The following is a 14,161-nucleotide window of genomic DNA, read 5'->3' as shown; positions in this document are numbered from 1 at the left end:
TCTCCCCACTGCACAGATGCTGCTCCACCCAATGAGCAGGTTGTAGTTTGCTCCTGATTCCAGCATCTTAAGTCTCTTGTGACTCATGGTTAGCTTATTGGTTTTGAACAACAATATAACCTGCATGGAAGTACTAATTTGACCTCAGTCACTTTGATTCCATTGTTTTGGACGGAGCTGAATTTTTGAGGGGAACATACATTCAAGACAAGAAACTAAGGAAGAATTCCTTACCTGTCTTTTCCCTGGAGCCGAAACAGAGTGACTTGATACATATTTGTTGCTTTTGTTTTTGACATAATGGATATCAGGAAATATTTCAGGGACAGGGAGGCTGATGGGAAGTTCAAATAGCAGGAATGCTGGCCTGATGTTGGGATAATGGAATCACTAACAGGAAGGGGCAAAGACCGAGATTTCACTGACGGTGTCAACCTGTGGTATATTTGTTATGAACCTACAGGTTTCGTTTACTGTTGTCTGTCGCTTTAAGAGTGCCTGAGTGAGGCGGGACTATGACGTCAGTCACAGGCTGCCGCGAACTTAAACTCGTATACAGAGAGAGCGACCTTCAGTCGAAAGAGTGGGAGAGAGACTGGGGAAGCCAGTAGCTTCAGTCTGTCACAGCTGAGGCTTGGAACTCTCTTACGCCCACAAGCATGGGTTAAACATCGGCACGGAGTGCACAACGAATGTGTGACTGTCACTTCGTACAATCCATAGGAGTGGATTTTGGGGTATCTTGTGGGACCACTTTTGTAGCCCTTGCCTGGGTATGTTGTGTGGTAACTAGTGGAAGACGATATTCCTGTGACAGGTCACTTTTGGTGATAATTCGTATGTGGATTTGGAACGACACGTTGGACAAGACCTACGGTGACTGTTACCTCATTTTACCAGTGTGGAAACTGTGGAATATTTTGTACTTACCTCTTCACATTTCTACATTTCACCTTGGATTACAAACATCTCTCTCCCATCATTTATTTCATGGATTACTGAACTTTCCTACTTCACCATCTCAAGACTCTAAGCCTTGTTCTCCCAACCTCAATAGTTATATTTACACACATATCTACACATAACACTGTTAACTTTAGTTTATCTTGGTTAAGTTACTATAAGTAGTTACTAATAAAGATAGCGGTTTTAACATCAAAACCAGACTCAGTGTGTAATCTCTTGCCACTGGTTCGTTTCTAAAACGTTACAATTCGTAACATATTTCACTCACAGACACCTGAATGAACAACAATGGCTACTTCGTACCCACCTTTTCTCCTTTCATTCCGCTGGTGCCTGGTGGACCTCGGTTCCCCTTCTCGCCCTTCGGTCCAGTTATGCCCTCTGGTCCGGGAAACCCTGGCGGCCCACTGCGTCCCTGTGGCCCGAGCGGTCCTGGTGCGCCCTGAGTTTAAAAACATTCGGGGGAAATTAATCGAATAACGAAGGAACACTGCATTCTACATGACGATGTAACGACCGGTTCTCCTGATATTCTCTTCCCCTTCCTGAGGTCATTTCATTGACTAAGACCCCCGTTGTTATCTCCAATAAGCATTCACTCTTGAGGGAGCCTTGTGCAGAGAGAATATTTGGCTGTGTGGAACATCAAGATCATTGCCGTTCTTATGTTGAAGATCTAAGAATGGAAAGGGTTTCCTCCAGGTACTCTAGTTACCTACCACATTCCAAGAAGATGTACAGGTTAGGGTTGGTGAGTTGTGGGCATGCTATACTCACTGTTTTCTGCAGGGATCACCCTCTCCATGATTTCCTTGTCCGTTTGTCCATCCCCACTGACCTCTCTCCTGCCACTTAACCCCTGCAAGCGACACATCCTCTGCCTATTCACCGCCTTTCTTTCCAGCATCCACAGCTGCAAACAGACCTTGCAGATGAAGCAACACTTCACTTGCTAGTCTGCTGGGGTCACCTGCTGTGTCTGGTGCTTCTGGTACAGCCTCCTCTGCACTGGTAGGATCTGAAGTAGACTGGGGGGACCGTTTTGTCGAACACCTTTGCTCCGTCCACAGCAGGCAGGATTTCCCAGTGGTCAACCATTTTAATTCCACCTCCCATTCCCGTTATGACATGTCAGTCCATGGCCTCCACTACTGCCACGATGAAGCAACTTTCAGGCTGGAGGAACAGCACCTCATATTCCATTTGGGGCGCCTCCAACCCGATGGCAGGAAACATCAATTTCTCGAACTTCCAGTAATCTCTCTCTCCTTCCACCATCTTTGTTTTTCCACCCTCCATTCTGGCTCTTGTCTGATCCCTTCTCTTCTCAATTTCTGATGCCCCTCCTGTCCTATGAGTTTCCTTCTTTTTCAGACATAAGACTATAGGACATAGGAGCAGAATTAGGCTATTCAGCCCATCGAGTCTGCTCCGCCATTCCATCATGGCTGATGCCAGATCCCACCCAATCCCATACATTTGCCTTCTCACCAAGTCCTTTGATGGCCTGACTGATCAGGAAACTAGTCCTGTAAATGCTTGTATTTTCGCTTTCTTTTTTCCACCAATCTCCTCCAAGTTTCTCATTTCACCTACCCTCCCCCCCATTCCTACTTTCCCCTTCACCCGCTTTCACCTATCAGCCGCCAGCTTGTACTTCTCCTCCCCTCCATCCTCTTATTCTCGCTTCTTCCCCCTTCCTTTCCAGTCCTGATGAATGATCCTGGCCCAAAATATCAACTGTTTATTCCTTTCCATTCACCTGCTGATTTCCTTCCAGCATTTTATGTGTGTACTTTGGATTTCCAGCATCGGCAGAATCTCTAGTGTTTGTGACCTCTGTGAGAAACTCCCTCGGCCACTGAGGAGAGGAGCTGTGGGCTGATTCTTGAAATTATATCTCCAAGCTAGAAATAAGGAGACCCTTGCATGATTACAACCCTCCGTCTAGGTGTGGGTTGATTGTCATGTTACTTGTGGTAACTGAGAACAGCAGCAAAGAGGAAAATGATCTGGCCACTTGTGTTTGGTGCTGAGAGTTCACCAGTGCAATGAGAAGCAATCAATTGATCTCTCACTAAAAGTCAAAGTTCAAAGTTCAAAGTAAACTTATTATTAAAGTACATATATTTCACCAACCACAACTTTGAGGTCATTTTCTGAGGGCATACTTAATAAATCCATAATAGAATAATAACCATAATAAAATCAATGAAAGACCACACCAACTTCAGTGTCCAACCGGGGACACAAACTATGCAAATACAAAAAGAAAGAAATAATAATAATAAATAAATAAGCAAAAAAATATCGCAAACAAAGAGTCTTTGGAAATGAGTTCATAAGAGTCTATAAGTCTGCAATGCAGTCCCTCCTTAGTGTCCTGTGGACCCAAAATACGTATTCAAATCTTGGAACATAACTTGAGTTCATAACCCTCTGACTTAGAGGCTACACTGCAGATATGATCTCCAAAATACAATCAAGAAATGGAGTCTTAATCTACAAATAAACTGTAAATCACCTAGTTTTTGGAACGCATAATGAATATGACTCACAGCAACTGGTTATACTGAGGAAACACTGTGTGTCATCATAGTTAAAAGTTCAAAAGTTCGAAGTTCATAGTAAATTTATTATCGAGGTATGTAATCCCTTAAGATTCATTTTCTTGCAGGCACTTACAGGATAAATAAAGAAATATGATAGAGTTCATGAAAAACAGACGAAGCCTAACAAACAACATGCAAAAGAAGACAAACTGTGCAAATCAAAAATACAGAGAACATGAGTTGTAAAAAGTCCTTGAAAGCGAGCCTGTAGGTTATAGAACTAGCCCAGAGTAGCGCTGATTGAAGTTATGCAGGCAAATTCACAGGAGGCTAATGGTTGTAAGGTAATAACTGTTCCATATCCTGAAGGTGTGAGACCTAAATCTTCTGTACTTCAAGCCCGATAACAACAGGGAGCTGACAGCACGGCCTGGATGGTGGAGGTCCTTGATGATGGATGCTGCTTTCATGAGGCATTGCTCCATGTAAATGTGCTCAATGGTGGAGAGGGCTTTGCCTGTGATGGACCTATGTATGTATGTTACATAAATAACCAGAGTAAGATTCCTTCTGTGTTTGAAATAACATCAGAAATATCATTGTTGGGTGCATTATGCTGCAGTGACGGGATGGGAGAGTTCCTTGGCAGTGCAGGGTGCTGGAAGGGTGCATTGTCTAAAGGGGCCACCTGAAGGACATTGGGGCTTTGTACATATTAAGGATTAAGTTATGGACACGACAAATGCATAGACCTGACAACACCACAGATGTAGAGAGAGGAGTGCAATGTGAATATGAAGAAAACTGTTTCTTCCATTTTGTATATATTATTTTTGAGTAAAATTTATACCAGGGGTTCCCAACCTGGGGTCTATGGCCCCTGTGGTTAGGGATCCATGGCATAAAAAAGGTTGCGGAACCCTTGTTTATGGTATTTCTTTGAACAAGCTTGGTAACAGCTGAAGCTTTGCGTGCTGAGTATTTTAACCCACTAGAGGGCAGTCTGGAGCTAGTTCAGTCATGAATAAACTGGTGACAGGCCCAGAAACAACAGAACTATAAACCATTTCAGTTCAGCCAATCTCCAGGGCATTGTGCGATTTGTGGCAGAATCCACTGGACTAAAAAACGATTGCTGTCATTGGAAATGCCACAAAATTATAAATAATGTTGCTGTGCATGTCACACAGGAGAGACTGTAGATGCTCAGATGTAAATCTGAGGCAACACACACACGCGCACACACATAATGTTGGTGGAGCTCAGCAGGTCAGGAAACATTTATGGAGGGAAATGAACAGTTGACATTTTAGGCTGAGACATTTCAGCACTGGAAAGGAAAGAACAGAAGCCAGAAAACCTTTACCCCTTTATTCTGCATTCTGCTCTCTTTTTTTCAAGCCCTGATGATGGGTCTCAGCCAGACATGCTACAGCGCACGTCACCACCATTGATATTGTGCCTAAAGTCTCTGCACAAAAAATCCAACTTTTCCAGACTGAAAGAAAATCGAAGAAACTGCGGATGCTGGAAATCTGCAATGAAACAGAAAATGCTGGGAACACCCAGGAGGTCGGGCAGCATCTATGAGGACAGAACCAGAGTTACTGTTTCAGTTCAGGTGCTGCCCAGCCCCTGCACTGCTGAACCTGTGGCAGATGGGAAGATAATGGTCATTCGGTCTGCAGTGGTTAGCAATGTATTCCATATCCAGAGTAGTAACAGTGCCCCCTTACAGCGATAATCAGATCCTGGGGATGTCTGAAAGCTGTGGTTTGGTTGGCTGTGTTCTCTGCTCAGAAATAGGAGATTGTGGGTTTATGTCCCACTGCAGAGACTCTAGCACAAAAATTTTGGCTAACACTCTGGTAGGCTGTAGTAGTATCAAACTGTTATCTGAAACATCGTAATGGCTCTCCGAAAGTAGTAGAGAATGAAATCAAACTACTAAGTGGCATGCTTGTACACAGGTGCTCATTACTGAAATTAAACTCTGAAGAAGCTAGCCTCAATGTATTAGCCATTTCTAATATACAAACAAAGGTCTCATTCATTATATAGGTGTGATTCGCTAATGATTTCTGATTATTTATTTCAACTTTCACTAGATTTGTTAGCTATTATTGTGAATTACTTTTTAAATGACCTTAGATAATTTAAATTGATTTAAATGGTTGTCTTGGCGCAGGACGGCTTTTGGCTTCCGGTGTCTGAGAAGGGAGTGGCTGAGTTGGCTGGACTGGAAGCTGGCTGTGTTTTGCTTGATGCGTGAATGTGGTTTGGAACCTGTTGAGGGAAAGAGAGTGGGGAAGGAACGGAAATTGCTGGGAGGGGGTCGTGTGGGTCCGGTAATGGCGGACAAGATAAGAGGCGGGGTTGAGGGAAAGAAAGTGGAGAAGGAGAGGGATAGAGACTTGGGACCAGAGGTAGGCAGCTGGGGAGAGGTGGATTATTGTGAAGGGAGAAATAAAGGGAATGAGGAGGTAGTGAGGGGTCGGATGAATAAAAACCAAGACAAAGGGAATAAAAGAATAAGAAATGATAATGGAGAAAGCTCTGAAAGTGAGGAAGATGAACAAGCTCAGAGAGGAGGTGTTGTCATAATTAGGTTTAATGAGAAGGCTCAGGGACATATGAAGAAAATTAACCCGTTTGTGCTAACAACAACTCCGACAAATAAGATAGGGGAAATAGTATTTGCAGAAGTCCTTAATGATGGCAACTTATTGGTAAGATGTGCAAATGAGGAACAACTTGAGAAAGCACTCAAGCTAAAAGAGATAGGAAAATGCAAGGTGGAATACACTGGGAGGGTGGGAGCACAAAACAGTGGTTGTAAAGGAGTGATCACGGGGATACCAATGAGTATAAATATGGAGGAGATAAAGAGGAATATCAAAGGAGGGAAAGTAATGAATGTTCAAAGACTGAAAACAACAAAGGAGGGAGTGAAAAAGGAAAGTGAATCTGTATTGATTGAATTTGAAGAAGAAAGAGTGCCAAGGAAGGTGTTCCTGGGTTTCATGAGTTACCCAGTAAGGGTGTATGTGCCAAAGCCATTGAGGTGCTATAATTGTCAAAGGTTTGGACACGTGGCTAAAAACTGTAAAAGGCAGAGGAGATGTGCTAGATGTGGGGGTGATCATGAATATGGAAAGTGCGGACAGGAGTTCAACCAAAATGCTGCAATTGTGGAGGAGCTCATAATGTTGCACATAGTGGGTGTGAGGTTGTGAGACGGGAGACTAAAATTCAAGAAATAAGAGTGAAAAGAAAGATCACTTATGCAGAAGCTGCTAAGAATGTCAAGAGAACAGAATAATGCTCCTAATGAACAGGGAGCAATAGGGATACGAGAGATGCAACAAAGAACAAATGACAGGATTTATGTAGACAAAAAGGCTCTAGTAACATTCATTGCAGGAGTGAATAATAGTACGGCTGAGGTAAAGTCAAAAAGTGACAAAATTCAGCTGGCGGTAAAAGCAGCAGTAAACCATTTAGGGTTAGTAGGACTGACATGGGAGGAAGTGAGGGAGAACCTCAGTAATCAGTCAAGCCAGGAAGTGTCATGTGTTGGTTAATACTAATTATGGTGATTCTTTTACAATGGAATGCAAGGAGCTTACTGGCCAATAGCCAGGTATTCAAGCACTTTATTAAAGAAATGGTTGTAAAACCGGATGTAGTGTGTATTCAGGAAACTTGGTTGAAACCAACTTTAGACTTTGTGGTATATGGGTATACAATGATAAGGAAAGATAGAAATCTAGGGGGAGGAGGGGGTTGTGCTATGTTAATCAAGCAAGGTATACCATATAGGGTACTGGAAAAAGGAGATGATCAGGAATACATAGTGGTGGAAGTGTGGGAGAGAGGGGAGGGAGTGATTATAATTAACTACTACAATCCATGTAAAAGGTTGGATTTGGACAGCCTATTAAAGATACAAGGACAAAACAGACATAAAGTAGTGTGGTGTGCAGATTTCAATGCTCATAGCACAATATGGGGGGATCAGATTACAGATCCAAATGGAAAGGTAATTGAAGATTTGATGGAAGAAAGGGATTTGGTGTGTATGAATGATGGTAGCGGCACAAGGATAGATATAACAACAGGAACTGAGTCAGTGTTAGATATTACGTTAGTGTCTAATACCTTGGCTGGCATTAGTAACTGGGGAGTTTGGACTGCTTCAACAGTAGGCAGTGATCACTACCCAGTTTTGTGTTCGGTGGGTGAAAGAGTTGAAGTAAGACCAGGTGGTGGAACCCCAAAGTGGGTGTTTGAAAAAGCTGATTGGGGTAAGTTCCAGAAGTTGAGTGAAGAAGGGTTGACAAAGATTGATATTTCTGGAAATGTAGATGAATTAAACAGTCAGGTGACTTCAGCAATTATCATGGCAGCAGAAGGATCTATACCTAGGAGTAAAAATAGGATGAATAGAAAACTGGTACCATGGTGGACAGAGGAATGTTGTCAGGCTGTGAAAAACAGAAATAGAGCATTCAGGCTAGTTAAAAGAACCCATAATATGCAGCATTTGGTTCAATATAAGAAAGCACAGGCAGTGGTGAGAAGAACTATACGTCAAGCTAAAAGGGCAAGTTGGAGGAGTTTTTGCGACAAGGTAGGAAGAACAACACCTGTGGTAGAGATATGGGGAATGATTATGAGGATGGGAGGAGATAGAAGGGAATGGGAATATCCAGTAATGATATCTGAGGAGGAAACCGCAGTCTCCAGTAGGGATAAGGCTGAGGTCATGGCCAAGTCATTTGTAGTGATACACAGTTCAGAAAACTTGTCTGAAGAAGGGAGAAGAAGAAGGGAAAGAATAATGAGCCAACACCCAGGTGTGTTAAGCAGGAGGGAAGGAACAGATGATATAATTGATGATCCATTTACATTAGCAGAAATGGTGAGAGCAATAAAGAGATCGAGACCAACATCCCCAGGGAAAGATCTGATATGCTCTGTGATGCTAAAAAATCTAGGAGAAGGAGCGCTCTTGAAGTTGCTGCATTTTTATAACAGTTGTGGGAGGAGGGAAGATTACCAAGTGTATGGAAAGAAGCAGTAGTAATTCCAATAAGGAAACCTGGCAAGGATCTGTCAAAACCCACTAGCTACAGACCAATTGCATTAACATCAAGTATATGTAAGATAATGGAAAGGATGATAACAGAAAGGTTATCATATGAGCTTGAGAAAAGGGCAATGCTGGTAAGTTATCAGAGTGGTTTTAGAAAGGGAAGGAATTCCATGGACTCAGTGATTATGTTAGAGACTGAAATAAGGAAGGCCCAGGCAAATAGAGAGTCAGTAGTGGCAGTGTTCTTTGACATTGAAAAAGCCTATGATATGATGTGGAAGGAAGGATTATTAATTAAACTGCACAAGATGGGGGTTGGTGGGAGAGTTTTTAATTGGATTAAAGATTTTTTGTTTGGCAGAAAAATTCAAGTTCGGATTGGATCAGAATTATCAAAACAGTACATAGTGGAAAATGGCACACCTCAAGGTAGTGTGATTAGCCCGTTACTTTTCATCATTATGATCAATGATGTCTTCACAAAGGTACCAGTGGAGATAGGTAGGTCACTGTTTGCGGATGATGGGGCCTTGTGGAAAAGAGGCAGGAACATGGACCATATAATCAGGAAACTACAAGAAGCAATTGATGAAGTGGTGGAGTGGGGTTATGATTGGGGATGTAGATTTTCAGTAGATAAAACTCAAACTGTATTTTTTACCAGGAAAAGGGTTGAGGTAGGGAAGAAGTTAAGAATTTATGGGGTTGAATTAGAAAGGGTTGCATCATTTAAATTTCTGGGAGTTATATTTGATTCACGATTAACATGGGCAGACCATATCAGGAAAGTTGAGGAGAAATGAAAAAAAGTAATAAATGTGATGAGATGTTTGACTGGTAGGGAATGGGGAGCAAGTTGTTCAGCTTTGTAGAGAATGTATGTGGCTTTAGTGAGATCTGTATTGGATTATGGAAATATAGTATATGGATCAGCAGCTAGGTCTCTTAGAAGGAAACTGGATGTGATTCAGGCTCAGGCCTTGAGAGTGTGCAGTGGGGCTTTTAAAACATCACCAGTGTCAGCCCTACAGGTACTAATGGGAATAATGCCTTTGGAACTAAGAAGGATGCAACTGATGGCAAACTACTGGGCTAACTTGCAGGGGCACAATGATTCTCACCCTACTAAAGGAGTGTTGCAGGAGTGCTGGGAAAATGGGAGGTTTCAGAGGGATACCTTTAGTCGGGTAGGGAATGATATCGTGAAAGAATGTGGAGTATTTGATCTGAGGATAAGTCCTTCAGTAGTTTATCCGGTTGTAGCTCCATGGAAGCTTGTATGGTCTGACATAGACTGGCATTTGTTAGAGGTAAAAAGGAAAGAAAGATATAAAACAGATTTGGTAAATGCATTTAACTGTCATGTGATGGAAAAGTATAGTGATTATACTCACATTTATACGGATGGTGCGAAGGAACCTGAAACAGGAGTGACAGGGTTTGGGGTGGTAATACCAGCAAACGAAATTGGAATCAGCAGAAGAACATCTAATAAGTTAGGGGTGTTTACAGTGGAGATGCTGGCAGTGTTGGTTGCGTTGCAATGGGTGCAGAAAGCCAGACAAGCCAAAGCATTGAAATGTTCAGATTCATCCTCAGTTCTAGCAAGTTTAAGGTCTTTTCACACAAACAGTCGGCAAGATGTACTTTATGAAATCCTTCAGTTAGTTACAAGAATTGCAAATCAGGGAGGTCAGGTAAAATTTCTATGGGTTCCAGCACATGTAGGGGTGAAGGGGAATGAGAGGGTGGATGAGTTGGCAAAGAGGGCGTTAAAGAAAGAAAATGTGGAAATGCACATTAGTATCAGTAACGCAGAGGTTAAGTGTGTAATCTGGGAAAAAGTCAACTGAATGTGGCAAGAAAGATGGGACAGGGAGGGGAAAGGGAGGCATTTATATCAAATACAAAAGAGTGTTGCAGTTACTAGGGTAGGTAATGGAAACAGAAGAGAGGAAATTGTGTGGACTAGGTTAAGACTGGGGCATTGTGCATTAAACAAAACATTGAGTATGATAGGGAAACACCAGACAGGATTGTGTGAGGAATGTCAGGAAGAGGAGTCAGTAGAACATGTAGTTCTGAGTTGCAGGAAGTATGGGATACAGAGAGAGATGATGAGAAATAAATTAAGGGAGTTGGGGATGCAGGAATTCACATTAAAAGAGTTGCTGGGCATGGGTGAGAGAGCACAAGTCCGGGTATTTTTAGGGGTACAGGGGTTTTTTTATAGAATATGACGAATAAACAGGAATAGGATACTAGGATGGTCAAAGATGGGAGGGTGAAGTGTAGGTTTGTGTGTGTGTGTGTGTGTGTGTGTGTGTGTGTGTGAGAGATTGGGTGAAGGGATTTAGAATGTATGTCCAGTGCACATTCTGGAGCAGAGGGTGGCGGTAATGCACCATTAAGCTGGATGCCAACCGCCGTAAAACAAGATACAGACAGACGGATTTAAATGGCTTGTAAATATTTGACCACCAGGGACATTTAAAAACAATGAAATTGTTTTTGCAGCAGTTCCTAAGGCAGCACTCAAGACAGGGTCTTAGGTTCTATTATCTAAGGCACAGTCACATAGAATCATAGAAAAGTACTGAACAGAAACAGGCCCTTTGGCCCATCTAGACCGTGCCGAACCATTTAAACTGCCATTCACAGCGACCTCCACCGGGACCATAGCCCTCCATACCCCTACTACTGACACACCTACCCAAACCTCTATTAAACACTGAAATCAAACTTGCATGCACCACTTGTGTCAGCAGCTCAATCCGCACTCTCACGACATATTGTGTTGCTTTACTATTACTAGGTCTACATCCTGCTAACCCCCTTTGTGAGTACCTTCACCAGAAGGACTGCAGCAGTTCCAAGAGCAACACACACAAAATGCTGGAGAAACTCAGCAGGTTTGGCAGCATCTATGGAAATGAATAGATAGTCAATCTTTTGTTTCAGATCCCAAGAGGATGCCTCACCACCGCTTTCGCAAGGGCCAAGAGGAGATCAATATATTCTGGCCTTTATCAGTGCAACGCACAAAGCGCTGGAGGAACTCAACAGGTCAAGCAGCATCTCTGAAGGGGAATAAACAATCAATGTTTTAGGTCAAGACCCTTCATCAGAACCAGTGAAGGAGAGGGAGAATGAAGTAAGAAGCTGGGAGCTGATCGGTAAAGGGCTGAAGAAGAAGGAATCTTGTGGGAGAGGGAAATAACTGGCCTTATCAGTAACACCCAGATCCCAAAATGGTGTGAAAAATGAAGTTCCTCACAATAGCTTAGAGCCAGGATGGTAGTTAATTCCTCTGTTTTCCCTTTGTATATCCCTCTGATCACAGTGAGTTGTGGAATTTTATCTCCATCATACATCAATGCCTTGACATTACTGTTGCAACACATTTGCCTTCAGGTATAAACAATCTTCCAGGTTTTCATGGAAGATAAAAAATCGAATTAAACAGAACATGCTGTAAATATTAAATAAGAACACAAAAACTGAGAATATTCTGCAGATCAGGTAGCACCTATGAATGAAGAAACAGAGTGAATATTTAAAGCCAGTGATTTTCCATTGGAACTCTGCTTTTGTACTGAGCTGTTAGCTCTGTTTCTTTATCCACAGATGCTGCCTGACTTGCTGAGTGTTTCCAGCATTTTCTGTCTAGTGTTTCAGATGAGACCACAAGGCACAGGAGCAAAATTAAGCCATCTGGCCCATCAAGTCTGCTCCATCATTCCATCATGGCTGATTCATTATTCCTCACAACCCCATTCTCCAGCCATCACCCCGTAACTTTTGATGCCCTGACTAACCAATAAAGTATCAAACTCTGCTTTCAATATACTCAGTGACCTCCACAGCTGTCGGTGGCAATGAATTCCACAGATTCACTACCCTCTGGCAGAAGAAATTCCTCATCATCTCTGTTTTGAATGCTTATCCTCTTTCCAGGAACTTTAGATTGTTGAGCTATTCATACACTATATTGTAGAGCTTTACATGGTATTTATCTCATCTTCCCTTCAAACTATTAAGCCCTAAAGCTACAAGTGTTAAGACAGGGTAACATTAAAATTATTGTGAACCTTCAGGATATAAGCATGATACAAGGTGCCACTAAGAAAGGATCATTGACCCCTAGTGACCTGGCACCCCTCTTTTTTTTGGATGTGGCATCAGTTCTGTTGAGCTAATGCAGTGATTTTGGATTCTCTCTATCAGTCTGTTTATTTGGAGGCTCTAAAATAAGCCCCTCTAAATAAAAGCAACACCATTCGATCATCATCTATAGCAAAGAAAGCACTTTCTGTGTCAGGAATAACCAATCTGATCCAAATGCCAGTGTGCTCTATTTAAATCTGACCCAGAGAAATGAGTTCATTTGCCCTTCAACCGAATGGGAATGAAACTGAATCAGTTGGGGGCGACACAGTAGCATAGTGGTTAAAGCAATCGCTTTGTAACGTCAGTGATCACCAATCAGGGTTCAAATCCCAACGTTATCTGGAAGGAGTTTGTACGTTCTCCCCATGGCTGCATGGGTCTCCTCTGGGTGCTCCCATTCCCCCCCCCCCACACACATTCCAAAGGTGCACAAGTTTGTATTAGTAAGGTGTTAGAATGCGCTGCTGGCTCCAGAAGTGTGGCGACCCTTACCAGCTGCTCCAGCACATCCTCGGTGGAATCAAGACATTACTGTATGCGCTGATGTTTCGACGAATAAAGCTGATCTTTAGGTTAGCACAGTCGCATAGCTGCTGGCATAACACTACGACAATGCCAGTGACCCGGGTTTAATTGCACCCTTGTCCGTAAGCAGTTTGTACATTCTCCCTGTGAGCCCCTGGGTTTCCCATGGGTGCTCCAGTTTCCTCCCACTTTTCAAAGATGAACGGGTTAGTAGGTTAACCAGGCCACACTTAGGCTGGAGGAACAAAACCTTGTATTCTGTTTGGGTAGCCTCCAACCTGGTGGCATGAACATCAACTTCTGAAACTTCCAGTAATGCCCTCCCAACACCCCACCCCTTCTTCTCCCTTTTCCCTAGCTCACCTCTTCACCAATCAACTTCCCAGCTCTCTACTTCATCCCTCCCTCTCCACGTTTCACCTATCACCTGGTGATTCTCTCTCCCCTCTCCCCAACTTTTAAATCTACTCCTCAGCTTTTTACTCTATTCCTGCCAAAGGTTTTCGGCTTGAAACATCGATTGTACTTTTTTCCATAGTTGCTGCCTGGCTTGCTGAGTGCCTCCAGAATTTTGTGTGTGTTGCTCAGATTTCCAGCATCTGCAGATTTTCTCTTATTTGAGGATAATTGTTCACATGGATATCATGGGGAGCGCAGGCTTGTGGGCCGGAAGGACCTGTAACTGCACGGTACAGGTTTTCCCCTGCCATCCGAAGGTAGAGCGTTCCTATGAAACGCTTTGTAAGCCGGAATGTCGTAAAGCCAAGAAGGAATTACCATTTATTTATATGGGAAAAATTTGTGAGCCTTCGCAGACCCAAAAATAACCTACCAAATCATGCCAAATAAC

At 42.8% G+C, this 14,161-nt stretch overlaps 1 protein-coding gene across 4 annotated transcripts in view; it reads right to left on the bottom strand.

Moving 5' to 3' along the window:
• The window catches only part of col4a6 (collagen, type IV, alpha 6), a 469,192-nt gene that overhangs the window by 192,104 nt on the left and 262,927 nt on the right, over nt 1–14,161 (bottom strand). For all 4 annotated transcript variants that reach the window (XM_063061061.1, XM_063061062.1, XM_063061060.1 and 1 more), the window contains exon 5: nt 1,274–1,408. In XM_063061061.1, the coding sequence (XP_062917131.1) occupies nt 1,274–1,408 (135 nt within the window). The remainder of the gene's footprint in view (nt 1–1,273; nt 1,409–14,161) is intronic.

This window comes from Mobula hypostoma, chromosome 10 (genome assembly GCF_963921235.1).
Source record: "Mobula hypostoma chromosome 10, sMobHyp1.1, whole genome shotgun sequence".
In the NCBI taxonomy this organism is placed as follows: Eukaryota; Metazoa; Chordata; class Chondrichthyes; order Myliobatiformes; family Myliobatidae; genus Mobula; species Mobula hypostoma.
Note: the sequence above shows the minus strand (reverse complement) of the source record. Positions and strands in the feature narration are given on the sequence as shown.